General features: G+C 35.4%; 1 protein-coding gene across 4 annotated transcripts in view; it reads right to left on the bottom strand.

Moving 5' to 3' along the window:
- The window catches only part of BAZ1B (bromodomain adjacent to zinc finger domain 1B), a 58,415-nt gene that overhangs the window by 20,307 nt on the left and 14,115 nt on the right, over window positions 1-23,993 (bottom strand). For all 4 annotated transcript variants that reach the window (XR_012061264.1, XM_072943122.1, XM_072943120.1 and 1 more), the window contains exons 4-11: window positions 20,704-20,905; window positions 17,796-17,917; window positions 15,967-16,164; window positions 7,206-8,910; window positions 4,076-4,214; window positions 3,438-3,571; window positions 1,427-1,532; window positions 463-561 (exon numbers count right to left, since the gene is read on the bottom strand). Coding sequence is in view for 3 of the 4 variants with exons in the window: in XM_072943122.1 (XP_072799223.1) it covers window positions 463-561; window positions 1,427-1,532; window positions 3,438-3,571; window positions 4,076-4,214; window positions 7,206-8,910; window positions 15,967-16,164; window positions 17,796-17,917; window positions 20,704-20,905 (2,705 nt within the window). In the remaining variant the exon portion in view is untranslated. The remainder of the gene's footprint in view (window positions 1-462; window positions 562-1,426; window positions 1,533-3,437; window positions 3,572-4,075; window positions 4,215-7,205; window positions 8,911-15,966; window positions 16,165-17,795; window positions 17,918-20,703; window positions 20,906-23,993) is intronic.

Here is a 23,993-nt window from a genome sequence, read left to right as displayed (position 1 = left end):
TGACTTGACTCAGCATAATGTTTTCTAAGTTCACCCATGCTGTAATATACATTAGTACTTTTGAATTACGAATATACTCCATTTTGTTTATCTATCCATCAGTTAATGAGTATTTAGGTTGTTTTCATTTTGAATACTGACAGAATACTTTCTGAATACCAGTCGACATTGAACTGCATTTGCAGGGCTGCCTAACTGCACTGAGGCTCTCAGCCCTATACATGGTGTGTCAGTCAATGAATAATCCTGCTAATCTGTACGTACGTGGTTTAAAGCACACTCTTCCAAATAAGCATGAGATGTCAAGAAAATATCAAACAACAAGAACGTAAGAGGGTTACAGGCTTTTTAAATTCTCACTTTAATAACTTTTACAGATAAACAAACAAACAAAAGCTCTTAAGATATGTATAATATCTAATGCTGAAGAGAAGGTGTGAGCAGTTAGATGAAAATCCTTACCTCTTCTCCAGTCTCTCTTTAAGCTGACTTTCTCTTATTCCCTGAGGGTGAAGGCAATTTAGCAACTCATCCAGTTCCTTCTGACTATCACATAAAAACCTGTAGGGGTAAAAAAAAAAAACCTGTTAACTCTGGGAGTAAAAAATGAAACACCAAGAAACTGGTCTAATATATGTATGTGTATGACTGAACTATTATGCTGTACACCAGAAATTGACACAACATTGTAAACTGACAATACATTAATTAGAAAGAAAAGAGGGGAGGGGAGGGGAGGGGAGGGGAGGGGAGGGGAGGGGAGGGGAGGGAAGGATCTAGGGTTGATGGTGGTAGTTGGGAAATCAGAATTCCAACCTTGCTCATAAGTAGAACAATTTACTGTTTCTATGAGGCCTAATGCTAACTCTTTCCTAGGACACTGGAGCCAATGTTTCCTACTAAAATGTAATATGAGACAAGTTTTATAAAGTTAATAGGCACACTTGTCCATACCTTCAAAGAGTAAAATTATATCTAAAAATAAAAGATAAAAGGTCATTAAACCAAAGGTGATCACAGCTAAAGCAGTTAATGCGATCACAAAGTGGAAAAACCTAGCTCTCTGCCTAAAAGCAGAATAGACACAAAGGAAGATTTAATAGCTATGTTTACAAATTTTTAGTCTTTAATAAAAATGAAAATCCTAAATATTTCTATTCCCAAGCAGACTAAAAGGCATTTCCAATGCTATCATATAATATAGGAAGTTACAAGGAAAAAATAAAACTCTAAACCTTAAAGTAAACAAATACATTCTTAGCAAATAATCAAGTCTGCTTTTAAAGCAATGAGCTTATACATCAAGAAATCAAAGTCATATAAAATAATCTTAATAGATAATCACTAACCTACAGGTGTCACTATTATCAAATATTTTCTTAACATTGAAAAAGAAAAAGAGCAGCCAGACGAATGCTCACATTACCATAGGTTCTGTCCTTGTTTGGGTATGGTGGTCTCTACAGCAATTTCTGTTGCTGGTCCATGTTGTGCATTCATGCTTACATTTTTGCCTAGGTTTGCTTTCTTACCTAAGAAAAATTTATACATAAGGTTGAATATAGTAAAGACTCAATTCCTAGTTTCAAACTTAGGCAGTACACACTGCCAAATTCAACAACTAATAACATAGATGCTGCCTATTAAATATATCCACGTGTATAATAGATGCTCATTTCTCTTAAACATCTGACATCTTACAGCACATTATCTGAGATAGTTGCTCACTATACAGCTGAACAGTTGTACAGGTCAAAGTTTAAGAGTATCACAAGTTAAAATGGAGAGAGATGACTAAATAACTTAGAGCAAATAAATAATCTGCTCCTGGTACATGTTTCAGCACAAAGGCAACTGTGGTGAGGTACACACAACTGAAATATATAAACTACTACAAACTTACCCCTGGAAGCTTCAAATACCAAATATGATTAACTTTTTTGTAAACCAGCTCCGGTATACTAGTATACATGACATTACTATAGGTAGACCTTAAGCCAATATTTGAGGCCTTACCTAATTCTACAACTGGTTCTCTCCCCTACTCCCATTCTCTCCCCTCTAATCTGCAGCATCTTCACTGCAATACTAACACATAACCTTGTTTAGTCTTTACAGTAGGGTAATTCTGAAGAGATGCTGCCAGGCTGGAACTAGAAAACATGAAGCTATAACACCTACCAAGATGCTCTAGAAGTGAACAGATGGGGATGCCAATCTTCTCTCGGGAGCCCAGTTTCTAAAGATAGCCATTAAGCTTTTGCAACACATTGTAAAACCATAGTCCCTCATCTGATTGGCATCTTTCAAGTCTGAAGATCATGACTTCACATTTACTGCCCTCAAACCTTACTACCCTCACCTGGGTACTTACAAAGTCTATCAGAACGAGGCCTTTCTACTAAGTGCTACAATCTAACACACAGTATAATTCAACATGAAAATACCTTAACTTTGAAATTTTGGTCTATATATTAACTTCCTTTGTGAGTTTGAAGTTTGGGTTATGAGTTTGTCTAAAATGAAAGAAATCTACTCTCTGAGAAGCCATTTTCATTAGGTTATAGAAAGTAGAGATGGAAGGAAGCTTATGGATCATCTAACCCAGTGGTTCTCAAAAGAAAGCCATTTTGCCTCCAAGGGGACATCTGTCAATCGGTGGAGACATTTGGTTGTCACTAATGGCATCTAGTGGGTACAGGTCAGGGTAGCTGCTAAATAACCTACAAAGCACAGGACAACCCTATACATACATACATACATATATACATATATATATATATACACGCATACACACATATACATTTTTTCTAAATATATATTTATATATATGTATATATATTTAGAAATGTACATTTTTCATTAATTTTACACACTGAACATACTCATGTTCTAGAACCCAAATCAAGAAAAAGAACATTATCAGTGCCCCTTATGACTCTTCTCAATGACTCAATGAATTTTAGTGAGCTGACATTCAGGATCCAAAACAAGACTTTATATGTCTTGTTTGCTATCTTGTATCATAGCACTTGAAAAACTGGCTGGCACATAAGAGATGCTCCATAAATATTCAATAAATCAATTTTTTAAATGGAGGAAAAAGACCTTCGTGTCCATCTTACCATGTTCCAGCCCTTGAAGTAACTACAAAGAGATTTCCAAGAAACAAAGTTTGAAAACTACTTGTATAAAATCGAATACCCAAATATCTTAATATTCAAATTCTTTATTTTTTCACACTATGCCTGGAACAAAGTTGGTAATCAAATGTTAGTTTCTTTCCTTTTTCTATGCCTTTTACATCCTCCCACCCCACTCAAATAAATCTACCTAAGAAGGTGAAAGAAACTGAGCAAATGAAAAAAGTGACAGAGGAAAGACAGTCTTAATACAGACCCTACTTGAGCAGGGTAAAATAACAAAGGTATACATACTACGAGGACAGTAATCCTCATCAGGAGAGTCTGCGTGGTCTTTTCGGTGATGGTTAAATCGATAGTCAATGCTGTCATGTACCCAGCCTTTTTCAATGAACAAACCTGGAACTTCATCTGAGAAGAGCCAGTATCTACAAATCACAACCACACGTTAGTTAATAAGACGATAACGAACACAGAATGACTTCACTGTTGAGGAAGATGATTAGAGAGTATCACTGAACATCCAGCAGATACAAATTCTAAAGTAAAGCACAGAACACTAAAATTTTTGGAATTTGAGATTCATTTAATGATATCTGTAATTTCTATAACTTCCAATATTTCTCTATTTTAGGTTCTACACAAAGCATGCATTTAAAATATCTTACCATTTTTAAAGACCTCTATTTGGATTACATTTCTCCTTTCACCGTAATTTAAGCTTCATATCTTTGGTATTTTCAAGAACAGGGTCATGTCTTACCTAACTTCGTACTCTAGCATGTGGCACAGTAAGTATTTAAGTTAAGTGTGTGATGAGCACTTCTGTTTCCAACATCCACAAACAGGGAAGCTTGTCTAGTCTTAGTACTAACTAGTAACCACCATATAACAGCCCTAAAAGATGGCAAAAATTAAATTTAATAACTTACCTATTATGGTTTCTATCTGTACCGATTGGAGTCCTACGCATGACTAGCTTTGCCTTGGCAATCCCTTCCTGGAAAGCCTTCTCAGCAGCTGCCTTGTGCTTTCGTATTCGTTCTTCTTCAGCTTCGCGTTCTAGTTTCACTGTTAAAGACAGAAAGAAGCAACTAAATTTTTTTCTAGTAAATCTCATTCTTACAAATTTAAATAACATATAGAGTGAAAAGTGCCTGGTACAAAGTAAATTTTCATCAAATCTAAGTTTCCTTCTAATTCTAATCTGTTACAAGAAATGATGTGTAAGGCAGCAATTCCTATCTGGTCCTCCTGTTCTTTGAATTTTGGTGATGTCTCAGCCAGCAACTCAGTGCAAAATCTTTTCTCTCCAAAATTTAACTGATTAATTTTAATAATTAAGTTAATTTTATTTTTACTGAAAATTTCAACTGTAACCTTGAAATAGTCCTTAAATGGAATTAACTGAAACATTTTCTGACTGCACCAGTCACAAGATCCTCAAAATGATCAGCATGAATAAAACGAGAACAGCTATTTCAAAATAAAACATATTTCAGTCCTAAGAAATTTACAAAAAAGAATTGTGAAAGCAAGGGCAGGGAAGCATCTGCAGATGATAACAGTAACTGCCTACTGAATATTATTTTTTGAGTTCTTCAGTAACTTACTACTATTAATGATGGAGGAAAAAGTTTTAACCAGTTTATCTCTTATCATTCGTTATATAGGTTTATTCTATCCAGATAGAAATTTCCCTCAACGGAAAGAGCCCAGGAACCTTGCCTTTTAAGTTTTTCCACAACTGTCACAAATTTTGATATTGTAAGTCCAAGCTATTCACTATGCCAGAATTTTTACCACTGATTCTCTACTGATGACAAACACCTACAATGTAGCAAGAACACCTACAATGTAGCAAGAATCTGGAAAATGCATCAGTCTAAAGATGTTACTGAAAAAATAAGACAAATCTCGTTTTTAAAAATTTTGTGTCTGTTATCTTAATAAATAGTTCTCTAGCCTGAATGGAGCTGTATGTTTGCAATGGTGATTACAGTAGAAATTAGTAGAAAGGTAAATGATAAAAATAATAATGGCCAAGTCACAATAAAGGAAAAGCTCCTTCTGCAGCCACAAACAAACAACCAAAAGACCTGAGCTGAGGGAAGATATAGCTCAGTGGCAGAGTGCAATCTTAGCATGCATTAGGTCCAGAGTTCAATCCCCAGTACCTCCATTAAGTAAACAAATAAATAAATCTAATTATCCCTCCACCCCGCCAAAAATAAAGGAAAAAAAAAAAGACCTGAGCTCTCTAATTCAAATACTGATCTCAGCAAAAATGAATATTCTTTGTCATTTGTTTCTCCATATTAATAACTGACTTATTTCTGGATTCTCAATTCCATTCAAGACACTGTAGTACTGGTATAAAGACAGACATATCCAGAAATAAGTCAATGAGTCAAATTAACTCAAAATGAATCAAAGACCTAAATGTAAGAGCTAAAACCCGAAGACTTTTGGAGGAATACACAGGAGTAAATCTTCATGACCTTGGATCTGGCAAGAGATTCTGTGTTGTTTGTTTCAGGGAAGTAATTAGGTTTATTTATTTATTTTTAATGGAGGTACTGAGGATTGAACCCTGGACCTAGCACACGCAAAGCATGCACTATACACTTGAGTTATACCCTCCCTCCCCTCTCCTACCCCGGCAACAGATTCTTAGATATGACTTCCTTCACTCACTAGAATGGCTATAATCAAAGCGTCATATGATAACAAGTGTTTGCGAAGATGAAGACAAGTGGAGAAATCAGAACTCTCATACACTACTGGCAGGAATTTAAAACTGTGTAGTCACTGTGAAAAACAGTTTATTACTTTCCTCAGTTAAACAGTTACCACATGACCCAGATATTCCATTCTTATGTATATATACCAAAAAGAAGTGAAAATATACGTGCACACAAAAACTTGTACACCAACACCAATGCTTAAAGCAGCACCATTCTTAATATCCAAAAAAGATGAAACAAACCAAACGTCCATCAGCCAATAATGGATAAACAATGTTGTATGTCCAAACAATGGAGTATTAGTCAGCCATAAAAAGGAAGTGCTGCAATATGCTACAACATGAACCTTGAAAACATGGTAAGTGAAAGAAGCCAGTCACCAAAGACTACATACTTATTATATGACTCCACTGATGTGATATATCGGAACAGGCAAATATATAGACAGAAGTGAACTGGTGACAGCTTAGGGCTGGGGAGGATGGGTGGGTGGATGGGGTGATAACAGCTAAAGGGCCTGGGGTTTCTTTCTTTCCTTTTTTTGGGGGGGGGGATCACTAGGTTGGTTTGTTTGTTTATTTTTAACGGAGGTACTGAGGGTTGAAATCAGGACTTCATACATGCTAGGTATGAACTCTATCACTGAGTTATACCCTCTGCTGCTCTGGGGTTTCTTTTTGAGGTGATGGAAATGTTCTAAAATAGGCTGCACATATCTGTGAATACATTTTTTAAAAAACACTGAAGTGTACATTATACACAGGTGAATTGTACAGTATGTGGATTATTTCTTGATAAAGCTTTTTTTTTAAGTTCAGACAACGGTGTTATCAAAGCCCAATATTTATATGTTCTTGTATCTTAATAAGGCAAAGATTAATATCTGAGTTGGCATCTATACTGAGGGCTTCAAATACCTTGTTATTCAACTGTTGTAATCTTAAGCATATGAGGAAACTGAGGGAGGCTTGGATAAGCAATTTACTCAAAGAACTATGGCTAAGTTAGAGGTAGGGTATGAACCCAGGTCAGCCCATTCCCAAGTCATATGGTAATTCCACTATGTCTATTTGTGGATTTGGTCCTTTATTAGAGCCAGGAAAGATGACAACATCACATTAATCCAAGTCAAACTATCATTAACTATAGAATGCCAGGCTGAAAACTCCTACTAGAATGTTACATACCTAGAAGAGTCTGGATTATTACATACGGAAATAACTAAGCAGTTCTGACAAATGAAGACACTATCATTACTTTAGTAATCTCCTTCCTTCTAACAGTCTTCCCCTTTTCTCTCAATGCAAGATTTTACCTTTCATTTCTCTCTCCTGAATTTCCCGCTCCTTCTTAGCCTGAATGGCAAGCAGCCGTCTGCTCTTCACAGCACTAATCATGTCTTCAGCTTCCATATCGACTTGGGGCTCAAACTTCGCAACTTCTTTCTTCCTATCAACTTTGCCTAACCCATTCTCCGGATCTTTTCCATTTTCTTTATTTCTGGCTTCCATTTCTTTCCGTTTCTGTTTCTCTGCTCTCTTCTTATCATTTTCCTCCTTCAATACAGCAAGCCGTTCCTTCCATAACTCTGCAGACATCTGCTGCCTGGTTTCCATGTGGTCTTGCACTGAGTAAGTCATGAGAATCCGGTGGCAGAGTGCTGTCAGGATCTGTAGTTTCTCTTCTGATGTTAGTTCAAAAAATTCAGAGGTCTCTAGCTTTTCTAGGAACTCATCTTGTACCTCATTGTCCTCAAATGATGCTGAATCTTTATTGTCATCTGTGTCCGAGCCCTCACTCTCTTCCTGAACGTCAGATTTGCGCAAGCAGAGCCGCACCAGCTCTGAAACAGAATGTAGAGTCAGAGGGATTTCCGACAGCTTCATTCCCAATTCACCATAGTCTTCTGCTATTTCATCTTGTAGTAAGGTCTGTAAGAGGATGACCAACACTCTATTCAGGTATAAAAAGCCACCCTTTTCTGCACTCAAGGCTTCCATAAGGGACACAGCAGTAATAGGATACTGAGCATCTGGCAAGAGTAGCCCAGAATAACAGCTCAAGAACTCCACCACCATGGCCACATCCCCAAAGAGTGTGTTGGGCAGTCCTTCAGGGGTATCCACCAATCTAAATGCTGGAAGGTTTTTGCCAGTTAACTCTTGGTCCTCGTACCGCTTCTGTTTTTCTAGTTTCTCAAGCATTTCTTTCTCTCGCCGCTCCTTGGCTTTCTCCTTCAACTTTTCTTTAAGCTCCTCTCGTTTCTTTTTCAAATACTCCTTGCGCTGCTCTTCAGACATAGAAGCCCACCTCTTTTTGTGCTCTAGAAGCTCAAAGCGTTTTTGAACAATACTTCGTAATTCTTCTGGGAGACGAGCTCTGTCTTCGCTAGAGAGGAGGCGAGCTGTTTTGGAGATCACACAGGACAGGGCGCTCTTCTTGTCCTCCCTGTCTTTGTTTTCTTTGTAGTAGGCAATAAGGTGGAGGGCAGCAGGGGGCAGATGTTTATGAGGTTTACTAGACGATCTAGGTGTCCCCCCAGAATTCCGTGGGGCTCGGGTCATCTTCTGAGTGCCTTTGGCCATGTCCAACAAAGTCATTTGCTTCATTTTGGTTTTAGGAGTCTTCAAGCCCTTTTTGGGAGATTTGGAATTCCCTGTGGATTTCTGTCCATTCAGGATACCTTTGCTTCTGCCCTTTGCTTTCAAAGGTTTGTCAGTATGCTTTCCTGATTTCTTGCCAGGTGGGCCTTTCTTAGGAATGTGGAAGTTAGCATGTAGCTTGTTGGGTGACATCATCTTCATCACTTCTTCCAGATGCTCTTCTGGAGATCTGGAATTCTTTGAGTTCTTCACTTTCAGTGGCGAGCCATTCAAAGATTTCTTCAAGTGTACATGACACCATAACTTAGGATTTAGCGGAGAACTGAGAGAAGAGTTGTCTGTCTTGGATTTCTTTGAGGGCTTCCTATCTGGAGATCCAGTATTCTTCCTCTTAGTAGAAGGGTTGAGAGTCATGTACTAGAATTTAATAACAGGAGCAAAATTAATTTAAAAAACTAATTTAAAGAAGTAATATTAAGCATCTTAAAAGTCTTCTTCCCCATCTATTCAGGAAAAGCTAAATATTCATTTCTCTTCACAGACATGTCCCAGAAAAAACAAAGACACGAATGTTAGCTAATGTTTTAGCCATATAAACACAAAATTCTCTTGATACTTAGAATTAAAAACTATACTCCAATATTAGGCATTTTTGCTATGCAACTAGTTTCCTGTTTGTATACATATTAATAGTTCGTAAATACTTTAAAGAAATCTGTGAACTCCTTCCCCAGAAACATATAAAAATTATGCACACAACTTTAGAGTTCATCCCTGGGTCTGGAGATTAATGATTCCCAATCTACATAATGGCAACATCTGAGGAATTTTGAAAGCATTGCTCTTGAGACAGGATTGGATTTTTATCCTTTAAACCTTTGCTACAACTGGGGCTATTCTATGCTTAAGTATAAAGTACATCATTTAAGTATTTTTGTCTAAATTCAGAAGCATATTTTCTTATTAAGAGTATCAGTAAGTATACTAACAACAACAAGAACACTGCTCGCAAGTTCTTGTTGCGAGCTGATCGTGGCTTCCTGATCGTGGCTTCCAGTTTCCTCAACCTCCTCTACGTCTTTCCCCCATACCTAGAGAATGCACCCCCATGAGTCCATTATTAACTATAAGCCCTGTAAATTCTCAATTTTATGCAATTCTCTCTTTGATCATCTCCTCACATCTTTCAAATCCACTCCCTCTAGTACCCCAACTCTGTAATCCTTCAATCTCAGCAGGACCTAAATCAATTAATTCTATCACATTTCCACCAATCTCACTTCCCTGTCCTTCTTTACCCAGATTAAATTCCATAGTCAACCATTATAATCAATCTTGCACAAATCTATGGTCCCCTTGTCTCTCTTGCTCTGTTATCTAGTCACTCCTGGCCTGCATGTTCAGCTTAAACATGACTAAAATAAAGGATACAATGAAAGTATGTGGTCTTACTTTAAATTCATCATCAGGTACCTCAAATGGATCCTGAATGCCACTTAGTAATCACAACATATTCCCTTAGTCCATTTACCATCTCACTCTTAGATACACATCTTCTCCTGTCTCTTAAAACTTTCACCTTATCTCCATCACACAGAATTAGTTAATAACTAGTTAATAGGTTAGAACCCAGTCAACCTGTCATGATACCATAGTTTCTGTTTAAATGAGTATTAAAACAAAAATGCTATTGATTTTGATGCTTTAAAAGAATATAATTACAAAGAAAAAAGTCTGGCAGCTAAAACACCAACTAAATGAAATAATAACCAAGCAATGAAAAAGTACAGTTAAATAAAAATTATTGTTTCAAGTGATTAGGAGAAAGACTAGATAACCTCTATAATATTTGACTTCTGACCAAAAGCAGCTAAGCACACAGAAGGCACTCAGAGATTGCTGAGTTTAACTTCAGATTTCTGAGTAGAAAGGACTAACTAGACCAAAAAAAAAAAAAAAAAAAAAAAAAAAAGCAGTCTGGAGGCAGTGAATAAGGCAGGCCAGTGTGAGATGAGACTACAGGCAAGGAAACAGCCAAGGACCATCAAACATGAAATTAGGAGCCCCTTTAAAAAGGCAATAGGGAAACTGGTTATGGTGAAATAAATCCCAGAGATGATACAGAAGAACACCTATGCTCTTGTTATGAGTAAACGAACAGGTGTAATAAAATTTAATAAGTTGTACTACAAAGCCAAGTAAGATTTAAACATTAAGGATACAATCATCAGAGAAACAAACTCACAGAACCTAAGCAGCATAGCACAAGAGGCAGAAACATGGTCTGCAATTAATGAGTGGGCTATGCTAAACAAACCCTTCTTCTGGCTAAGTTCTCTCTCTAACTTTAAAGGCCAATCTGCCTTTCAAGAATTATCGGCAATTGCAGGTTACTGTTCCTCTAGCTGGTTGTTTTTGTTGCCTGACCACAACTGGATGTTTTGTTCCCCGATTATCATCCTCAGTATGGGCTGACAAAGAGGTTTCATAGTTCACAGAATATAAATGTTATCTGTGACTCAGAGGATACTTTCCCCAGAGCCAGAATTTCCCAGTTCTAGTTCCCAGAAATGTATTTCAAAATGTTAAAGAGAATAAGCAAAAATAACTTATGTAAGAGTCTATTCTTCTCATGTACAGTAACAGTACCAATACTCCAAAGAGAACAATATTTCAGAGACCACCCCCCCAACAAATCATATAGTTAAGACCCAAAACTACCCTGGCAGGAATTAAAGACAAATACATGTCTTCCAAAAGTTAATCATCCATTTCAGCTGGTCTTGGAAATCTTCAGAGTATAAAGACATAATAGACTGTTACTTTTTCTAATGCTCAGGATAACAGATTATTTTTAAAGTCACTCTAAAATAAAATTTAGGGGGTAGGGTATAGCTCAAATGGTAAAGGGCATGCTTAGCATGCATGAGGTCCTATGTTCAACTCCCAGGAGGTCCTAGGTTCAATCCCCAGTACCTCCTCTAAAAAGTAAATCAATAAATAAACCTAATTATCTCCCCCTCAAGCCAAAAAACCCCCAAAAAGTAAAATAAAATTAATCATTAAAAAGGAGATGTGTTGAGACTGTTTCATTTTTATAATTTTAAATAGATCTTGTAATAAGGTCTATTATAATTGGGCTACTTCTTAATTTACTGATTTTATTTCTTTCAATTGGAAAAGTCACTCAAATTTAACATACATTTAGCATAAATTTCTTCCACTTAGAAGCACTGTATTATGCAGAAATGATGCAAGCTGGGATGGCTTAGCCATGAGACAGTCCAGCAGCCCATTTTTACTTATGAGGTGTGTTTTCTGCCAAACCACACCATATAATTTTTCTTCTTAAAAATGAAAGAAATTAACTCACCCTACCCCCTCCCAACAGGCCAGCTCCCCGCGTAAGCAGTCCTTCAGTAACTGGATCATCTCAGCATAGGGCATACTGGGCAGTCACAGCCAAACGGGAGCCGGCATGGCTGGACTCAGGGGGAATCTGAAAAAGTATAAAACCACTTATGTGCTAAGGGTCTCCCCTGCCCCTCATTCAGCATAAGTAATCTACTAGAGTAGTGCATAGGGAGGGAGAAAAGAATGGGCATCTGAATTAGCAGTATTACAATTTTTTGGCAAAGGCCTTTCCTAACTGCTAAATAGGAAAAAAAAATGTTTATGTATGTCTCAGCAACATGAGAGGTTATAAGAAAAGTAATGTTTATAATCCCATCCTCGCTCCCTGTCACCTGGAACCACCATCAGAAAAAAGTAAATCTAATAAATAGGATTAAGATGAAGAAACTTTATTTATAGCAGCTCATTCAGATGTTAAATTTAACAGTAAGCAGCAAGAACCCTAAATCAGAAATCTTTGGCAATCTATTCTGATTCATATTTCACTCTTCTCATTCAATGTTTCAAGGCAACATTCACATACTAGGCTTGTCTCGATCACTAGATGCCTCTATCAGCAAATCTGTGAAATGTGTTATTATAAAATATTTTAAGTGCTTTGAAAATTAATATAATTTATTTTTTAAAGTACTTCTGCTCTAGTCCCTGACTCATAAACTTCAAGCACCAAAATTTATTCAAAGAAAAATCTTAGGACTATAAATGCTTACTTGAAATATGAGTTATTAGGAGACAAAAATATCCTTAAAAATATATAGTAATTAATATCACTTATGAGACAATATCAATATGAGACAAAATTACACCACGTGCCTTCTGATACGATTCACTGAGAAGAATACAACATCAAATCTGTGGTATTCTTAACCATGAGGAAATAAACCCAAATTGAGGAGCATTATACAAAACAGCTGACTTGTAGTCTTAAAAATGTCAAGGTTTTTGAAAAACAAAGAAAACTGAGGAATCATTCCAGTTTAGAGGAAACTAAAGTGCCATTAACAAGTAAATGTAATACATGGATACTGCATTGGATCCTATTAAAACCAAAACAAAATTTGCTCAGCTAATGTTATTGGGACAACTGGCAAAACTGGAGTAAAAAGTGTGTATCACTTCTTTCCATGGTGACAATGCTCTCATAAACATGGTTAAAGTTCCTAAAACCTGCCAAAAACCCCACAAAGTGACACAATACAAGATGGGCAAGCACTCTCTGTACACCGAGGAAAAGCAACGTTATGATAGGGAGCAGAATGGTTATAATGGATAGACTAAGCCGGCTATGGAAAAAGAGTAAAATTACAAATATTGTGCTGAGGTTTGAATGCATTGAGCCCACCTGCAGATCTAAGAGAATGCTGGCTATTAAAAGATGCAAGCGTTTTGAGCTGGGAAGACATAAGAGTAAGAGCCAAGTGATCCAGTTCTAAGCTTCGTATTTTATTATGAAGATAAAACCTTGAGATTATGTTTACTTTAAAAACAAAAAAAACCTATAAATCAGGTAACAGTATTGTTTTGATGTTGATTTCTTGATTTTGATAACTGTACCACAGTTATGATAGACAATATCTCTGTCCTTTAGGAAATACATATTCAAGTATTTCTTGAGAGCATCCTGTCTTACAACCTACTCCCAATGGCTCAAAAAAAATAATGTGTGTGTCTAGAGACAAAACACTAAAACAAATGTGGTAAATGTTAACATTCAAGGAATCTCCTTGAAGAGCACAGAAATTCTTTACAAATACATCAGCTTTTTATATGAAATTATTTCAAAATGTTTTTTAAATGTATTAAGAACCGTATTAAATCAATCAAAATTACTTTAGGATTCCAAATGTATAATTTCCTTGTTATATCTCCATCCAAAAGCGTCCCTACTAGGATACACAAGTCCAAAATAAGAATTCAAAACATTATGGACAGACTAACAAAACATAAGAGCTGCAATGTATTACAAGAGGGAGCTAAGATGGCTGATTTCATCTTAGATGACAGTTATTTTATCATCCAAGTTCCTTGTAAATCATTCCTCCAAGCCATTAGGCCTAAAAAGTTTTTACCCCTAAACCCAACAGTCAGTTACATTTTTCTCCTCAATGAACAGAACTCCTTTAAGAAAGGAACTCACTAGCCACGTACATATTATATACATGCTAAACATCACAGGAATAAAATAAGTAGAACAGTTCTAATCTCAAGCAATTTATACTCTAGAGTTTATAAGACCACAAATTCACCGCCATCATCATACTATGCCCTACTCAGATAATACTCCAAAATTCTGCATTTCTAAACAATTTTCCTCTCTCCCACCTAAGTTCTCCCTGTTGGTCCTTGCCTAAAACTATTATTCACAACTGCTTCCTCTCTCCAGGCTTCATCTCTCTCTACTACAGTTGTACTCAGAAGCCTAGCAGAACATTAAATTCTACAAAAATCAAAGAATAAAAAATTTAACCTATTGCCTTCGGTTCCAATTTTAGTGTGTGTGCTGCCAAAGCAAGCATAAACCCGCTGCCTTTGGGACAGGCAGATCACAAGAGATCAACTTTAATTTTAAATTTCCTTTAGATCAGGTAAGAATTCAAAGCACTATTTTATGATGTATTTATCTATGCCTTTACTATATTATGTCCTGGCTGCGATGCCAAAAGTTCTTTAAGAAAACTATATTATAAAAAGGAAAAATAAACATCACTTATATGCAAAACTTAAAAGACAAACTCAGTGAAATGTCAAATAGTACTGGGGAGTAAGAAATTATTGTTTAAGGTATGCAAAGTAAATAAAAAGATAAGTGAATGCCCTAAATTTGTAGAATCACTGCCTTCTTACAGCAGTTGAATCTAAACAAGCTTGCTCTTCCTAGTCTCAATCTCAATTATAGCCAAATTTCATTAAGTTAATATTTTAAGTCCTCATTAGAAAATTTCAGAATAGCCAATTTCTTCAGAAATTGCTTTTCAAGATATAAAGTCCTGGAATTCCAGTCTCTGGCTCCTACAAAAAAATGAGGATCAGCTTTTTTGTTCTAATAAAACCCAAAGACCTTTTACCCATGAATAATACTCACTCTTTCATATTATTTACATATTTGAGTTACTAAACTAAAATAAAAACAGCTGTAAGATTTAAAAAAAGGAAAATATATAAGGACTCAAATGATCCAAGACTCTTAAAATCCATTTAGAGGTGATTTTATGTAAGACTTATGTACAGTGAGGATAGTAAGTTCCTGTTCTAACCCCAAAAAGCTGTATCACAGTCCCAAAACTCTACTGCAGTGAGACAACAATGAATTAAAATGTCCCCTCAGTAAATAAAAATATTTAAGAAAAAGTTTAGGTTTATAGTGTTCCACGGAAAATTTAGTCCTGATCTAGAAAAAGACAAGTAATTCCTAAATTTTCCTTTTTATACAAATGATAAAAATTTAAAAAGCATAATGGAAGATAATGCTTGATCATGCTGCTGTAGAATAAGAAAACACACTAATGCTGAACTATAGCTGGAGGTCTTTTCCAATGTTTGAAGAAATGTAAGTATTTCTCAATATAATTCTGTTAGTGATATCAACACCAGTTCTACAGGGGGAAATGCTAGATTTCCTATTTATTTGTCATACAAAGTAATACTTATTTCAAGTCCTTTTCAAGGCTGCCAGTATATTTGATCTTATCTGACATACAAGATCAGTTTTCATTTTTAAGAATCAATTTGCAAAAGATTTTTTGTATTTACACCATACCTCATTCCAAGAAAGATCTGAAGCAAAAAAGCTCATGCATGTAGTTTGTTTCTTTGTTTTAATTATGCAACCACAGTAAAAATAAATCAAATTAGTAGAGGAGATATTCAATGTGGCCTCTCCCTTACCAACCCCATATCACAACCTATATGAAACAGCTATACATGAAAACTTTTGAATTCTTACCTGAAGTTAAAGAGTTCAAAATCTACTGTAAGTCTAATCCTATTGGAGCCATCAGAGAAAATAAACTCATTTAATGGTGTTCTAACCTGCTCTGTAAAAATTAATAGTGACCTTACCTTGTATGGATCAAGTAAAAAGTCATTGAACTTGCTAGGCAGAGAATATTTCTTCACTAATTCATCTTCTACCACCCAAGGTGCATTTTCACCAGTACCAGCCCGTAATGCGTTATGTCGTATAAAGTATCGAAGTATCTCCTTATTTGGTGGGCGTTCTGTACGAATCAAGCTGTCTGCTGGCACATTACTGATGATCTAGGTTAACAAATAAAAATAACTCACAACTGTGGTAAAAAAAAACAAGTAACTAATGAGAACAAAAATTTATATTCTCTCTAGAAAAAGCAAAATTCCACCTACAAAATAGAGCTATAAACTAAATAGAAGAAAAAGTAGAATAATTTTCAGGGATAGAATGTTAATTTAAAGATATCGCTAGGCAATCTGTCAATATGTATCAAAGTCCTAAAAATGTATATATCCATTGAACCAACAGTTTCTCTTGTTAAGAATTTAGAAATAAACAGCCATCAACTGCTTATAAAAGGGGAGGAAACAGAAGGGAAAACTACATAAAAGTACATCAATAAGGGATTCATTTCTCAAATTAAAATATATTTATATAGTGGACACTATGTAGACGTAGGGGGAAAATTGCTCAATCAGGACAGATTCATCAGAATCATCTAGGTGTTATTAAAATGCAGATGCTTGGGCCTCATCCCAAAGTTACTGAATCAGAAGAATCTGCTGGTAAAGCCTAGGAATCCAAATTTTTAAAAAACCCCTCTGGTGACTATCATATATACTACAACCTAAGAATACCGTTTCAAAAGAAAATTTAATGACATTACAGATACTTACCATACAGTAAATGAAAACAGCAAGTTGTAAAACAGTAAGTATAGAATATTCCTATTTTAAAAAGTCACTTAAAATCTAACCATCATTAACCACATCTATATTTACCAATTACCACCTCTAAGTATGGGATTAGAGATATCTTTTCTCTTACTTGTATTTTCTACTTTCTTATTCTCATTTATTCTTTTTGATGCTTTTCCTATTTCCTATTTGTTCACTACATATGAACAAAACAATTTTACATTCATCAACAAGAATACAAACAATAATCAGGGAAGTGGTTGAGACTCGTTAGCAATAAAGTTTTAACTAGCTACCTCGCTGAATGGGAGGTAAGAAACTTGGTGAAAAATTATAATATCCAATTGTCAAATACAGAGAAATCCTAACAATCCAGTCACGTCTTCAGATCACTAACTATAAAACAAATGAGTCAAAATGAAATAAGACTTGTCAACATTCTGACATGAGGGGAAAACAATACTCTAAAGAGGCAAAAGAGCTGTGTTATAATCCTTTCCAATTTCATTTACTAAATTAGGAACTTTGATAAAATTATTTCTCAGGCCTTAGCTGTTTCTTCTAAAAAACAGTTAAGCATGGAGTGCATGCTTAGCATGCATGAGGTCCTGGGTTCAAATCCCCAGTACCTCCTCTAAAAATAAATAAATAAAATCTAATTACCCCCACCCCCCAAAAAAATTTAAAAAAAAAACCAAACAAACAAAAAAGTTACAAACATGAAGACAAATGTGTAGCTGCCTTCCACACCCAGCTGCCCTCCCACTTCTTTCTCATGAAAAGACTTTTCACATACAGGAATATGAGCACCTGCTAGAAAAGAAAATACAATTTAACTTAAAGTCTTAATTATTCAGACCAGAAAATCACTCAGAATTTACAGGAACATATTCATGTTTTTCTTTAATTTAGCACATTTTCTATGAGAAAACTAGCCCTTTGATACTTTCTTAAACAACATCCACTACGTGTAAAAAGTTTAATATAAAGTGCCTACTAACCTTATCTTCATTTTGTAGTTTCACATCGTATTTGTGAGGCAGAAATTTTGGAGGAGCCCATTTCCTTTCTCCTTTCTTTAGTGAAGTAGGAAGTTTTCGTGGAGATCTACGTGCTCTGTCATCTAGTCAAATCAATAAAAAATAAATTTAAAAAGTTCTTTTAATTCTATCCATTTATTCATTAACAATAATCTTACTAAACACCTACTCTACAACCAGGCACCGAGTGGTAGGGCACAAAGATAAATCATACGTCCTTACCTCAAGTAGCTAAATCTATGGGAGGAGTCAACAATAATTACAATATAATGTGGTAAATACTATAATAGAGGTTGACATAGAAAAATACTAGAGAAGAGAGAAAAATATTCAAAAAGAGAGAAGCACTGTCTAATTTAGTCTAGAAGATAGCTGGGGAAGGCCCAGAAAAAATATGACTTGTTCAGAGACTGCAAATAATGAGACACAGGTGAATATGATCTATAGCACAAAAATAAAAAAAAAATCAGACCAAAGGTAAGGGCCAAATTATAAAGAACCTTGTTTACCATTTAAATAGACTGGAATTTGTCTTATGGGCCCTAGGAAAACAAAGGATTTTTGGTCTAACTAGATGGACATTTTGGAAAGAGCACTACTGTGAGTAATTAATAAAAAGAAAAAACACTTTCAGCAGCTAGAAAATGAATAAAATTAAAAGGTGAGACTGAAAATAAGGTACAAAGATACAATCCTAAACATCTGAATTAATGTAACAGGAATGGTGAAGGAAGAGTCAAGAAGATAAACTTGGTAACCAATTAAATGTGGGAATGTTAAAGGTTTCCAACTTTTCTACGTTAGAAACCAAGCAGATGATGTGTTGAAAAATGAAAAGAAAGCAGAACAAATAAAAAAAAAAAACTGAAGGAATAGTGGGGTGGGGGGAGTGGGAAAAAAAAACACAGAAAAGTAGTTGGAGAAACAGGAGACTTTGGTATCAAATAAATTAAAAGATATGAGAGCGACCAATAGCGTTAAATGTAGAACAATGTAAAAGTAAAACAGACGAAGAAATCAGTGGGTCTGACAATTAGGGGTCACGTATAACCTTATTAGAACAGTTTCAGGAGTCTAATTCCACCACCCTCAACAACAACAACAAATTTTTTAAAAAAGGAATAAACTGATGGTCAGAAAGTGGAGACAACAATCTCAAGAATCTTGGTTTGAATAAGACAGAAAGAGAACAACAGGCTCAAGGGAGGGTATGTTCTCGTTTTTTAGAAAATGGGACTTTGTTTATAAGTTGAGAAGAATCATAAGAGAAGAGGGTTAGAAACATTGTAGAGCAGAATAATAAAAGTTAACCCAACCCTTGAGAAAGTAGGAGGCAACAGAATTCGAAGTACAAGTATCCTGACCAAGAAGGAGGACAGCTACCTTCTAAGACGGAGAAAGAATACAGAAATTTCTAACAGGGAGGTTAAGAACACACAGCTGAGAAGTTCCTGCCTAATACATTCCCCTCCTCCACCATGAAAAGGAGGGTCACCTTGTGAGAAAACATTTTGTATACTGGAATTTGTCTGTCATATTGCTATGAAATTCTGGTCAGTTGTCCCCCTGGAAACAATGAGTACATCATAACATTAGTTCTTTAGCCCACCTAGCATTCTTTCCACATACTAGCAATATTATATTCCAACATTAAAACCTAAGCTAAGGCATATAACGCCGTAAAAATGAAGCCAAAGCCTAAAACTAGGGACTCCCAGTACACAATGCTTAAGGCATAAAACTAATACCTGCAACACCTCATTGGTATTCCAATGGTCTGATTCTAGAAAAAGTGTTAGAAGACATATCATCAGCCAACAACTAATCAAAACACTTATCAACCTCAAGTCATGGGAATTGTAAGTAACCACATGCTAGAAAACTTCGATTTCAAAAGAAGGAAAAGAGAAACTGAAAAACATAGACATCAGCATGCACAATATGCAGAGTGGGAAACAAAACTGAAACATCAACAACTGGGGTCGACCAGTTACAACAGTCTCAGAAGTTTCCCTGGGACTAGAAAAGGACATCCCTTAAAAACCATCTGTACATAATCCAAAACATCTGGAGAGATACAAAATAGAATGGAAGACACACAGCGTAACATTCTAATGAAATGTTCTCATTCAAACTTTGTTAACAATTAAATAATAAGGTAAAATTATCTGATCCTCTAACAGTCGTGGGGCAGGGGATCAATACACACAAATCCTTTGAAAACTCGTATTTGTGGAGACAGAAGAAATCTATCCCAATCAAATTCCTTATTCACACAGATTTAAAAAAAAAAAAAAAGGCCTCAGAGGATGAATAATTTTCCCAATGGGCAATGTCTCAGTTCTTCAAATTTCAAAAACACTACGTTAGGTCTCCAGGTCCCTAGAAATCACTTCACGATATCACAGTCTTTCAGAGTTCTGGCAGCTTCCGTCTGAGAGGTCCTTGAGTTACAGAATATAGATAAAAGGAAGTATCTCAAAACCATCACGCTGGTTTGCCATGTATGAGAAATAGAGGTAAGAATTTACGCCCCCGTCCCCGACCTGGATCATCCCCCTTCCACACATATATACATATTTCCAACATAAAGAGAAAAAGAAGACAAACTTTCTTTCCCATCTTGAGTAGCTAGGTATGTGCACAGAGATTTCTAAGCAACTAGAGGAAATGACTTCCCAATGTGTAGGGAGACTTACATCTTGATTCACTTTGTATTTTAGTTGTTTTCTGAATCATAAATGAACAAAAGCATGTCTATTAACAAACCTCAATTACAAATTTAGTTGCTAGAGAAAGCAAAAAGATTTGTGCATAATAAAATAAGCAGAGGTGCAAACTCACTAAAGAAAGCTAGTATCATACATACTAATACTCTCTCTCCTTCCTTCATCCTCTTTTACAATTGCCTCCTTCTTCTGATGGTCCTGAGCGATTTGGCTAGAATTCTCTTTATCACTTGAGGGAGAATCACAGGCGCCATCAGATTTCTTCTCAGTGGCCTCTTCATCCACTTTCTCCAAAGGATGAATCTTCACAATCCTCACCTTGAGCATTTTTTCCTTCCCAACCTATAAGGGAGACAGGAGAGAGAATCAAAGAGAATAATAAGAACTAGAAACCTAAGATAATGTTTAGAATATATAATCCAATCTACACTCCACTTCACTGTCAAATCACTGAACTCTAAAGTAGCCAAGTATGGTGATTTTTCCAATCTAATTTCTCAGACTTCTAGGATGAAATATGGTATCTTAAAAAAATAAAATGATCACAGCAGGTGGTATAACTCATTGGTAGAGCTTCATGCTTAGCATGCACAAGGTCCTGGGTTTAATCCCCAGTACCTCCATTAAAAATAAATAAAATGACCACAATCTAGTTCATAATTCATGTACCAATGTACTAAAGCAAAAGGGCAACCACTGCACAAAACTGAGATACATAAATAAATGAGATATATAAAGGGTAAAGTTACAAGAATTTCCATTTTTTAAAAAAATCAACTATATATATGGATATTTAATTATTCCAGAACCATTTGTTGAAAAGACTCTCTATTCTTCACTTAATTTATCCTTCCACCTCTATCAAAAATCAGTGGGTTGTGTGTGTTTGTATTTAATTCTGGATGCCATTCTGTTTCACCAGTCTACCTTTATACCAATTTCACATCATCTTAATACTTTAAGGCTCAAAATCAGATAGTATTAGGACTAACTTTGTTTTTTTTCCAAAGTTGTTATGGCTAAGTTCTTTGCCTTACAATCAGCTTGGCAATCCCTATCAAAAAAGGGATTTTATTGCAATTGTGTTGAATCTATACATCAATTTGGGAAGAATTGACATCTTAACAGTACTGAGTCTTCCAACCAATGAACAGAGTCTACCTCTCTATCATTTAAAGTCTTCTTTAATTTCTTTCAGTAACGTTTCATAATTTGTATATAGATCTTGTATATCTTTTGTCAGATCTACTCCCAGAGTATTTCATACTTTATGATGTTACTGTTAATGGTATTGGTTTTTTATATTTCAATTTCCAATTGTTTGTTGCTAACACATATAAATACAAATCGGTTTTTGTATACAGTCAGCCCTTCATTCCCATGGGTTCCACGTCCATGGAATCAACCAACCACAGATCAAAAATATTAAAAAAAAAAAAAAGAAAATTCCTAAAAGCAAAATTCGAATTTGTCACACAACAGCAACTATTTACATAGCATTTACATTGGGTATTATGTACTATAAGTAATCTATAGATGGTTTAACGTATATCAGAGGATGTGTATAGGTTAAATACAAATACTACATCCTTTTATGTAAGGGACTTGAGTATTTGTGAACTCTGGTATCCACAGGGTCCTGGAACCAATTCCCCCACGGATACCAAGGGATGCTGCTACCTTGCTAAACTCACTTATTAATTTTAGCAGCTTTTATAGTAGGTTCCATGAGATTTTCTACACAGACAGTTGTGTTGTCTGCAATTTTACTTCTTTCTTCCCAATTTGAATGCCTTTTATTCCTTTTTCTGGCTAGAACCTCCCATTCAATGTTAAATATGAGTAGGAGAGTAGACAGTCTTACCATTAGGTATGATGTTAGCTGTAGGTTATTCTGTAAATACTGTTTATCAGGTTGAAGAAATTTCTATTTGCAGTTTCCTGAGGGTTTTTATTAAGAATTGTTGGATTTCGTGGGGGAGGGTATAGCTCAAGTTGTAGAGTGCATGCTTAGCATGCATGAGGCCCTGGGTTCAATCCCCAGTACCTCCTCTAAAAATAAATAAACCTAGTTAACTATCCACCCTAAAAATAGAATGGTTGGTTTTTGTCGAACGCTTTTTGTGTATAAATTGAGACACTCATGGTTTTTCTTCTTGTTTATCAATAAAGAGAATTACAAATTTAAAACCTTGAATTCTTAGTATAAACCCTACTTGGCTACAATGTCTTATCCTTTTAACGTAATGCTGAATTTCATTAGAATTTGTACATCTATGTTTACAAGAGAGTTTTGTGAACAGTTTTATTTTTTCTTAGTCTCTGATTTTTTCCTTATAATATGCTTATATGGCTTTGGTATCAGGGTAATGCTAACCTTATAAAATGATTCGTGAAGAATTCCCTCCTCTTATATTTTCTGAAATCATTTATATAGAATTGGTATTATTTCTTCCTTAAATGTTTGGTAGAATTGACCATTGATGACATCTGGGCATGAAGTTTTCTTTAAGTACAAATTCAATTTATTTAATAGATACAGGGCTATTAAAGATTTCTATTTCTTCTGCAGTGGGTTTTGATAGTTCGTGTCTTTCAAGGAATTTGTTCATTTCATTTAAGTTGTCAGATTTATTGGCATAAAGATGTTTATTATACTCACTTATTATCCTGCCATTATCTGCAGGCTGTTGGGATACCACTTAATTTCTTCGTATCTGTTAATTTATCATCTTTTTTACCGAGTTTGACTAGAGGTTTATCAATTTTATTGATCTTTTCAAATTACCAGCTTTTGATTTCACTGATTTTCTCTACAGTTTTCCTGTTTTGTATTTCACTGATTTCTGTTCCAATCTTTACTAATTTCCTTCTTCTGTTTCCTTTGGACTCTTTTTCTTATTTCTCAAGGTAGAAGCCAAGGTCAATGATTTGAGACTTTTTTTTCCCCTAACATAGACATATAGCGCTATCTATTTCTCCTAAACACTATTATAAAGCAGTATCTTGCAAATTCTAACATACTTGTTTTCTTTTGGGGGGGGTCATTAGGTTTACTTATTTATTTTTTTGATGGAAGTACTGGGGATTGAACCCAGGACCTTGTGCATGCTAGGTATGTGCTCTACCACTGACCTTCAGCCCCTGCCCCCTTAACATACTGTGTTTTCATTTTGATTAAGTTCAAAATATTTTCTAATTTCCCTTTTGATTTCTTCTTCAATCCATGAGTAAGTCAAAGGTGTGTTATTTAGTTTCCAATTATTTGCAGAGTTTCCAGGTATCTGTTACTGATTTCTAATTTAATTCCATTTTGGTCAGAGTACATACTTTGAGTGATTTGAGCCCCTTTAAATTTACTGACTTTTTTGGCCCAGAGTACAGTCTTACCTTTGTAAATTATGCACTTGAAAGGAAAGTATTCTGAAGT

Source organism: Vicugna pacos, chromosome 18 (assembly GCF_048564905.1).
Source record: "Vicugna pacos chromosome 18, VicPac4, whole genome shotgun sequence".
In the NCBI taxonomy this organism is placed as follows: domain Eukaryota; kingdom Metazoa; phylum Chordata; class Mammalia; order Artiodactyla; family Camelidae; genus Vicugna; species Vicugna pacos.
This window is presented reverse-complemented; position numbering and strand designations above follow the sequence as displayed.